This window comes from Lepisosteus platostomus, chromosome 23 (genome assembly GCF_059453375.1).
Source record: "Lepisosteus platostomus isolate fLepPlt1 chromosome 23, fLepPlt1.hap1, whole genome shotgun sequence".
In the NCBI taxonomy this organism is placed as follows: Eukaryota; Metazoa; Chordata; class Actinopteri; order Semionotiformes; family Lepisosteidae; genus Lepisosteus; species Lepisosteus platostomus.
The window spans coordinates 6,110,900-6,120,875 of NC_142633.1; the positions used below are offsets into that span (position 1 = coordinate 6,110,900).

General features: G+C 42.0%; 1 protein-coding gene across 1 annotated transcript; it reads right to left on the bottom strand.

Annotated features, from left to right (window-relative positions):
• Positions 1–3,518: 3,518 nt before the first annotated feature.
• Positions 3,519–7,924, bottom strand: LOC148641917 (uncharacterized). Its single transcript, XM_088617436.1, has 5 exons — positions 7,866–7,924; positions 7,093–7,181; positions 5,706–6,555; positions 4,843–5,023; positions 3,519–3,786 (listed from the first exon to the last, which is right to left on the bottom strand). The coding sequence occupies exons 2-5, from the start codon at positions 7,130–7,132 to the stop codon at positions 3,577–3,579; spliced, it is 1,281 nt and encodes a 426-aa protein (XP_088473562.1). The 5' UTR covers positions 7,133–7,181; positions 7,866–7,924; the 3' UTR covers positions 3,519–3,576.
• Between the last annotated feature and the right edge of the window lie 2,052 nt (positions 7,925–9,976).

The following is a 9,976-nucleotide window of genomic DNA, read 5'->3' on the forward strand; positions in this document are numbered from 1 at the left end:
GGAATTTGTCAGGTCCCATTGGACAATATTTATACTGTAAATTTATGGGAAGCTGCATCATGTGAATTGGCTGAGAAAGTGCAATCACAGCCAGAACAGCTAAAATGAGGTTATTTGGCTCAGGACCTCCTCATGCTTAAGTCCTCTCCTTGTTTCAGCAGTGAATGGCATTTAACCTTTCTCTGCAAGAGCAATCATTGTATAACTCAAGATCTGGACAAAACTGATCTAGTGGAACTGACCAGACCCTGGATTGACCAGATGAGAAGATCCAGCAGTCTTCTAAAGAACTGTTTCTCATGTCTGGTTTCTCAGAGCTCTTCCTTAAACCTCTGGAGAAAACATTGTAGCATACCATATTCAACTGGATTACTCTCCAAACACTTACAGTGCAGGACGTAATGATGGAGCCTGCTAATGGCTCTTACATGCTGAACTGTAATCATCACGCCTGCTTGATCACAAAGGCTTTTCCTCCCCCTGTACTTACCCCCAAATGGTGAATGTTTACCTAAATGGTAAATCTTTACACCAAACTCCTGATGACAAAGGAAGGTTTCTATTTCCTTCAGTTACATCAAAGACAGGAGGGGGGGGAACGTGTATATATAAGTTCTGTAGGACCATATCCACTTTGAGCTACGATAGGTGCTATAACTGTTATGGTGCTTATTGTGGTTCCTTGTATGCATACAATAAAACTTGGCTGGGCGAACGAACACTTCAGACTCGAATTTCTTGGTTTCTACAATTTGGCACTGTGAGCAGGGTACTCCAATGACACGAGACTTTCCCACCCAGCACCCGAGACGGTATTCTGTGCACAAAATCAGAGGTAAGGACTCCTCTTTCCAAAAGTCCCGACTCTCTTGTACTGTGGTGGGGAGGCTCCCTTGTCCAGCGAGTACAGCCTAAGTATAAGTTTGCCGAGAAAGCAGAAATTCCCTGGCCCGAGGGAGGCACCGGTGCAGTTGTGGGTAAGTGCTGTAAGGCCTGATTCTGTCCCAGGCAGGCACTCTCTATCTAGGTGCTGTAAGGCCCGATTCTGTCCCGGGCAGGCACTCTCTATCTAGGTGCTGTAAGGCCCGATTCTGTCCCGGGCATGCATTTTCTGTTTGGTGCTGTAAGGCCCGATTCTGTCCCAGGCAGGCACTCTCTATCTAGGTGCTGTAAGGCCCGATTCTGTCCCGGGCAGGCACTCTCTATCTAGGTGCTGTAAGGCCCGATTCTGTCCCAGGCATGCATTTTCTGTTTGGTGCTGTAAGGCCCGATTCTGTCCCGGGCAGGCATTTTCTGTTTTGTTTACCCAAATGGTAAATGTTTACACTAAACTCCTGATGATAAAGAAAGGTTTCTATTTCCTTCGGTTACATCAAAGACAGGAGTGGGGGGGGGACTTGTGTGTATATATATATAAGTTCTGTAGGACCATATCCACTTTGAGCTACGATAGGTACTATAACCGTTATGTGCTTATTGTGGTTCCTTGTATGCATACAATAAAGCTTGGCTGGACAAAAACACTTCAGGCTCGAATTTCTTGGTTTCTACAGTAAGTATTTGGACAGTGACAATTTTTGTTGTTTTGGCTCCATACTCTAGCACAATGGTTCTCAAACTGTGGTACGCGTACCTGCAGTGGTACATGGCGTGCCGCCAGGTGGTACGCCAAATGACCCTGGAACTGTGTTGTGTGCGCTGAAAAAATCGGGACGGGTTTTCATATTTTGTATTTTTATACGTGTCGAATACGCAGCCTACGCACTACGCACTACGATACAGTGCGCGCTAATACTTCAGTGGACACAAGAGATACTCTGTAATTCTATACCACTCTATAGGAATGTGTGCTACGGACACAAGTGACCAATTGTATTTAAAAAAATCTTACTGTATCTCCAGCAAATAGGGAGAAAGGAGAATGTGCGTGATTTTGGAACAATGCCAACGTTGTAAACACAGGAATGCATAGAAATGCATGCTACGAACGCTGGTAATCTTGTGAGCACAGGAAAGCGTGAAAAATATTTAAGAACTCTAAGTTAATTTGCGCATGAAATAAATACTTAAAATAAACACTGAAATAAAAACGGAAACGTGGAAAAATGCAAGCTTGTGGATTGCTAAAGCAGGTAAGCCCCACACTATTATGTGTGGAGAAAAAGATGCTGAACAACTCGACCTGCTGCCCCCCCCCCCAAAAGACAGTCATTCATAGAATTATTGAAATTAAGGATTATATCAAAAGTACGCTGACAGAGCGCGTTAAGATGAACAGATGTTTTTCCACTGCAATTAGATGAGTCTGTAGTCAATTTGGCCAATTTGCTCGTTTACGTTAGATACGAGTTTGAGGGTACGTCCCGTGTGGACTTTCTGTTCTGTAAGCCGCTACCAACAGGAACTACAGGAGAGCACGTATTTCAGCTTCTGAATGAATTTATCGAAGAGAATGGCACCAACTGGATAAAATGTCGGAGTTTGTACAGACGGTGCTAGAGCAATGACAAGCCGACACAGCTGTGTAGTTGCACGAATTAGAGAAGTTGCTCCAGAAATTAATGGTTTCATTGCAACATCCACCGCGAGACCTTTGCTGTCAAGAAAATGCCTGACAATTTAAAATCTGTTAAGACTGTTGTGAATTGTATCAAGGCTCGAAAAATTAATTCACATCTGCTTTGCTCAACTAAACAGGCTCACCCCTCTCATTGAAATGGTGCTTTTTTAGTTTTATTTGTTGTTTTTCTGTAAAACACTTTGAGAAGCCACATTTTAATATATCAAACAAAGTTTATTATATGTATGTGTGAGTGTGTGTGTGCGCACATGCGCTCATGTCAGTCATTGAGAATTTCTGGGGTTCCTATGAGAAGATGACTTGTAGGTGGTACTTGGATGCTTTGGTTGGAGTAGGGGTGGTACTTGGTCCAAAAAGTTTGAGAACCACTGCTCTAGCACATTGGACTTGAAATAAAACAGATTAAAGTGCACAATGTCAGCTTTAAATTTGAGGGTATTTACATATATATTGGGTGAACCATATAGGAATCACAGCTCCTTTTTATACATAGTCCTCACATTTCATGGGACCAAAAGTAATTGGACAATTGGCTGCCCAATTGTTTCTTGGCCATCTGCGTGTTGCATCATGAGTTCTACAGTGAGCCAACTCATGTGCATGTGCAGAGAGCCAACAAAAGGTCTCGAGTCTATTTTAGATGTGGCATTTGCATCGGGAGTTTGTTGCTGTCCTCTCTAAACATGAGGACCAAAGAAGTGTAAATGCCATTAAAGCAGGCTGTGATTCCTACATGGTTCACCCAATAGGGATGTGAATACCCTCCAACTAAAGCTTACATTCTCCACTTTAACCTCATAGTCATTGTTTCAAATCCAATGTGCTGGTGTACAGAGCCAAACCAAAAATTGTCACTGTCCAAATACATATGGACAGCACTGTATATGGTATTTATATTCTTAGATGGCACAAAAGCAGATTAAAATTTCACAACTGCTAGTATTTGCCTCTTTATTGAAGAATACGCTTCATACAGGTCTTTGCCAGATCTATGGCTACTTTTTGAGGTCAAGGATTTCTTCCTTTATCCCCACTCTGGACACTGAAGCTCCAAGCCATCTTCCAGTAATAACCGTCTCGTATCCAAAGATGGTGGTCACCTTCGCTTTGTAAGGAACATCCAGTGTTCCCTTCTGGACAACAGCCTTGAACCTCACTGCCTTCCCAGGGGGCACAGTGCTGCTCAAGGTAGAGCTCTCAACAACCTTCAGGAGACAAAACAGCAAATCAACACCTGGCATGTTCACTTTTGGAAGTACAATTAGAAAGAAGCCGGGGGGGGGGGGGGATAGATTTAATTGTAAGGGAAGAATATTTGATTTCTACAACTACAGGGCTATTCTTCCCCTCTGCCCCTATTATCCATGTACATGGGAGTTTGGGAAGTTACCAAGCGGTTTCTGGAGCAAGCTACCCAGGCATGAAGTTTGAGCTGCAATTAGAACTGCAGGCAGAACGGGGTATTGTGAATAATAATCCAACCATTCTTGATTCCCACCAGCTTATGTACATGAGCAGGAACTAGGCCCTGCTTATAAAGGGATTTTCTTTAAGGATTTGACTCAAATTACAGAGTCAACATTTTTAAGAGTATTTCAGACACCTTCCCCGCCCCAAGTAGGAAGTGCAAAACCTGTGGTACAATAGATATACTGGATAGATTCCTGGCCAGGTTAGCGATCACCACAGAAAAGGCATTTTCCAGTAATACAAAAAGCAGAGGAGATACCTTAGAGAGAAGAGGGAATATATAGAAAACACAGAACCAAAGTAACTGAATATTTCACTCCGCTGTTAACATGCTTCAGGAAGACCAATAGGGACAGAGGCAAAGTCTTAAGAAATGGTTACAGTTCCTCTTTAAGCATCTTGAAGAGAAATTACCAGGGGCCGATTGTATTCTACCAGCCTTTTGTAACTACTCAGAAGATGCTCTTGGATGTTCATTTTGAAGTTGGATAGTGGGCACTCAAGCAAAACCATAAATTAGCTTAATTCTCAATCTCTTCTATCTCAGTTGTCAAGTGAAGAAAAGGAAGGTGTAAACTCAAGTGTTAAGTATTCAGTGAAGTTGCCCAAGAGTCCCCCAATCTATTTGGATGCTGCTAGATGAATAGCTTGAAGGGGATGCAAAATCCAAGTCTATATTCTGAATATAGAACTACATGTTCCGTACACCTCACTGCAACCATCTCACCTTAATTGAGCATGTTGAGCTAATGGGCATTTCCATTTAGGAATATCCAGCACTGAAAACCTACCTGTTTCCTTTCCGTCTCTGTAAAGCTCCAGGTGTGACTTGTACTGACATCCAGGGTGACTGTAGTTTCATTCGCCGCAATCACTGGGATTCCAGCCTTGAAGGTTGTCGATGCCCCAACTGCCACAGTAAATCCATGCTCATGGGAAAAGGAGCTTTCCAAGGTAAGAGACTCTGAAAACCTAACCAGTTGAACATGAAATGCATTATTTACCATTCTGTCAAGCTGTAAACAAGAAATATTGTATAGTAGGTTGTGGACTACAGAGTGATCCAGAAATTTGAGAGTTTAGGCTCAAGAGCCCTTTCCACACCTGATAGCTAATATTTCAGAAGCCACAAAGGAAATGAGTAGATAATATTGCCCAGAACCAGCACATCTGTGCAGGTGTGTTCTTGGAATTGGTTTCTAAATCAATTACCTAAAAGATAAACTGTTGTCGTCAGCTCTTGATCAGGAGTCAAACCGTGATCGAGAAATCCTTCGAAAGGATCTTAGCAAAACCTCTCCCATTTTTCATTCAACTGCAATTTTAGAAGATGCAGGAAGTTAAGGTCTTCATTTGAAAGGCGTCAAATGAAGTCAAGTACGTGGATGTACAGGAAGGTTTTCAGAACGCCAAGAGCTCAGAACTGGACTGAGGCAGAACTGAATCCTGGATGCTGGAGCAGAGTGCAATTGCCTCACATCTCCACACATTTTACAGGGACCAACATAGTTCCACAAATTTGAGGGAAAAGCTTTGGTTGTTGTACAAAACCTTGGAATACAGTTTCAGACACCTCTAAATGCCGGCTTTTAGGGTCTCCCTGTGTGGGAAGGCCAGCTTGCACTATAGAAAGCATCAAGAATGATCAACTTACTGGAAAGTGGCAGTGTAGGGAACAGTGCCTGCAGTGTTGTCACAGTCATGTTGCCCGACGGTCAGAGGGACATTGGAAAGGATCTTTGCAACGTTGACTTCAAAATCCAAGCTTATGATTTTCCTAATGGTTTTATCTTGCGTGAAGGCGAGTATCTGGTAGCGATTGTAGTCAATGCCAAGATTCTGGGCTCTTTCAAGCCAGTTGTCGGTGGCAAGCTTTGGCGGTGGAGCAGAGTAGATCTTCCCTTTATCCTTGGAGACACACCACAGATTGCCATCAGGAGAGAAGGCCATGAAATAGGCAAGTTCTGCCCAGCCTCCAGTTCCAACAGTTTCAGCATGAGTGAGCCAGTCGGAATCCTTTTGAGTGGGAGGTTTTCCTTTAACCAGCTTCCCTTCTGATGTCACAGCATACAGGATACCCTCAGGGTCAAAGAACAGAAAAGGGAAAAGCCATCCTCCAGTTCCTATCTTCGTAGCAACCCTGTACCTCCAGGACACGTACTCATTCTCAGGAGGGGGACCCTTGTAGAATTCCCCACTTTTTGTCACAGCATAGAGGCTGCCTTCTGGATGGAAGAAGAGGGAGTGAAACTGATCCCATTCTCCTTTGCCAACTTTCTTGGCTGTAGTCAGCCAGTCTTCATCCGGATTCACTGGAGGAGACCCTGCATAGACGTCTGCATTACGGACTGCAAACATTACCCCAGTCGGAGTGAACAGGATGTGAGAGAAGTCTTTCAGGTTTCCAAGAGGTTTCGCATGATAAAAAAAGCTTTCATTGTAGTCAACTGGGGGTAATCCTATCTGGGCAAATCCTGAGCTCTCAACACCAAACAGCAACACACCTATGAACACAAATATGGAAAGAGATCCATCACAACATTTACAGTAGGTCTCAGCTGATTCTCACAGCCTCAACTGCTTTTCATGCACAATACAATCAAGGTTTCTAGTGCAGCCTACTATGGAGGGGAAAACCCATCCTTTCACAATCCAGCCCAACACCAATAGGTTATTGCACAATTGAAGGAGACCACTAGGTTACCCAAACACACATCCAGGAAATACTCACACCCTTGAGCCATGAAAGCCACCCATTTGCACCACCAAAGCACCTCAGGCCAAAAAAAGGAATGGACCCCCTCTCTCATTAATGAGATGGCATTGTTTGTCAGGAGCAATGTATATACACTATCCTCTACTTACAAATGAGGCACCTTTCAGGACAGGAAGAGAAGGCAAAACCTGTGTGCTTTCAAGCATTACTGCAACAGCAAGCCCAGGTTCAAGATGACCACTGAGCAGCTGTCCAAGTGGCAACCCAGTTTGGAAGATCAAGATGCTTCTGGTACCTAAACAGCACCATAGCTCCACATACTCACTCATATTGTCTGCTGCTGAAGTCTTAGCTTGGTCAGACATGGTTGAGGTTGTCGTTTCTTGCCAAAGAGGAGGTAAGGGTTCTATGCACCTGCAAAACAGTTCCACAGCCAAAGTAGTTATTTTAAGAGTGATCCCTTTCTCATAGGGATGTCCATATTAAAATTGTCACTTTAACAATATAAAAATACATCTTCCCAGCCAATTATCTTTGAGTCAATGAAAAAATCAGCAGCAACTATTCCTTGAGCAAGAATAGCAGAACACCGTGAAAAACAGTAGGGGGCATAATTGTGACAAATTTAAAAAAAATGATCAGATCTTAAAACAGCAAAGAGCAGGGAACTACACTAGTCCCTCACGCTGTTCTGAAGGTGACAATTCACGTTACTCTGACCTTCACACTTTTCTTAACCTCGGGCAACTGAAAGCCCTCTCCAGAACTGAGAAAAAAAAACATCATTGGGAGTGTACTTCCTTAGGATATAGTAGCCATTCTATTTGCCCCTACAGTATTAAAGTAATAAAAACACAGACGCACTAATGAACTGCTTGAGAGGTCAGGATAGCACTTTCCGTTAGACTACGAAAGATTCCCTTTTTGGGAATTTTTCGGAAACGCGAAAAACGCGTGAAAACACATGCTTAGCTATAGCTAAAACTCGGAAAGCTTATGCTTATAAATCCAGGGACGGGTGCACATCAAAACAATACGCAACTCTTTCGTTCAACAAAGCTAAAAATAAATATTAAAACGCTTCTTAAAACAACATACAGGACTCACGGTGGACCTGTATCCGGCACCTTTCAACCTCAACTCCCCAACCCTAAAACAACCAACCACACAGCTTGTACAGCTGCCCCCTCTTTTAAACCCTGAGCTCCGCCCCGTGTGTGTAAAACAGACCAATGACGCCAGACAGACGATCATTATACCCTAAATAAAGCAAAGTGTCACGGGTTTTCAATATTGAATCAGATGCAAGAGATGGCGTACTGTAGTGCAGTACAACAACGAGAAAATACCCGCAGTTTGAAATGCTCCGTTTACGAATGTGAGCTGTATATAAATATATACGTGTGGGTAAGTCTTGCGTGGACTGTGTACCGAGAGTCTCATTCCACATCACAAGTCTACACAAAGCCGGTGAGCCAGCGACTATGACACAGGATTGCAGAATCAGGTCAATAGCGCCCTTGAGCTTGTGATTCTGTACTGCATATATTGTCAAACAGAGCTTTAATCTGTGTTTGTTCCAAATATACAAAAATACAAAATGTTTAATAGAACCCCGAATTACATTGCAAACAAATTAAAGGGACGCTGTGTAATACGTGTGTTGATGTAATGATCAGTTTTTAATATAACCCAATAAATATATAACCCACAGATACAGATAATTTTTCTAAATTCGAAGTACAGATTAATCTTCCCCTTGACACCGTTATTCTGATACATCACATTTTGTCGGAAGCAGCTGTTAAACTAGCGCGGGTTCAGGAAGCAGCAAACGCAGGTCGATCACTTGGGTAAAAAAAGTGTTGAGGCTTTAATTGCAGAACAAAATGATCAGAATCAGTTATACTTTAGGTAGATAAGATCTTAAAACACAGCAGTGAGGTGAAGGTAGAGTGCAAGCAAGTGTACCGAAACAGTACACAGTGAATTAATTCCTAATTTACAGGTCCTATCACTAAAGGGTGTGTACAGTTATAAAACCCATTTTCCGAGATTTTCATTTGCAATGACTTTTCAGAATGTTTGCCTTTCACTTGGGGTTGTGTGTTACAGTATATAAATGAACGTGAAATACATTCTGATTGAATGTGTCTTGTTTGCAATTTCGCAAAATGTTTAAGTTGGAAACGGTGTTTAGACTTTCTATAAGCATATAGAGTTTCTATAAACTGAGCAGTACAACAGCGAGCAATTACCTGCAGTTTGAAATGATCTGTACAGTATGTGTTGTGTATGTCCATGTAAAATGACTTCATTATCAAATATGCCTTTGCCTGCATGTGTTTTGCCAACTTTCTAATTTAAAAAAACACTAAAGGTAGTGGCTTGTGTCCTATCTCTTACAATATGTTGGATTAACACAACAAATCATTACTAAACAAAAAGACTCAAGGGAAGTTAATATACTAATTGTGCAAGCTGTTTTACAGACGTGTCCGAATTACGTTTTTAAGTAATTAAAGGGACACTGTGCAATTTGTGGGGTGGTATAATGAACATTGTTTCTTGCATACCCTAGTGAAATACAAAACTGCAAGCTGGTTTATGCACTCTGGGTCATTAATTTTGTAATGAAATACTATGGCAAAGCAAAGAGTCAAGGAAGCATCAAAATTGATATGATTTGGAAGGTGAAAATGTACTGAACTAACTTCAAGCCATCTCATTTTATAGGAACAATTTTTTAAACTTGAATCTGAATACAAAATGTATGTTACACAGCCATCTTGGTCTACATTATAATAAGTGTAAAGTGACTTATTAGATACAATGCTTGTATGCATAACAATCTCAGGAGGGGGACCCTTGTAAAATTCACCACTTTCTACCACATCTAAGAGGCTGCTTCCTGGATGGAAGAAGAGGGATACATTCAATATTGAAAGATCAATGGGTTGCATCACAGAAAAGCTTTCTATTATAGGTAGTAGGTTACCCATATATACAACCAGGAAACATTCATACCCTTGAACCATGAAAGCCACCCATTTGCAGCACTGAAATAAAGCAGGGAGGAATTTAAGCAACACAGTTCACAAAGGACTGAGAGGGAGTTGCCCTCTCTCTCATGAGATAGTATATCTAGATTATAGTGCACAACCAAGCAATGTGGTTAAAAATGAAGCACTTCTGAGTAAGCATGAAGT

Coding starts and splice junctions, on each gene's coding strand:
- LOC148641917 (XM_088617436.1), bottom strand. CDS start 7,132: ATGTCTGACCAAGCTAAGACTTCAGCAGCAGACAATATGA. Junction 6,556..7,092: donor TTCAGCAGCAGACAATATGA/GTGAGTATGTGG, acceptor TTGTGTTCATAG/GTGTGTTGCTGTTTGGTGTT. Junction 3,787..4,842: donor CAGAGACGGAAAGGAAACAG/GTAGGTTTTCAG, acceptor TGTCTCCTGAAG/GTTGTTGAGAGCTCTACCTT.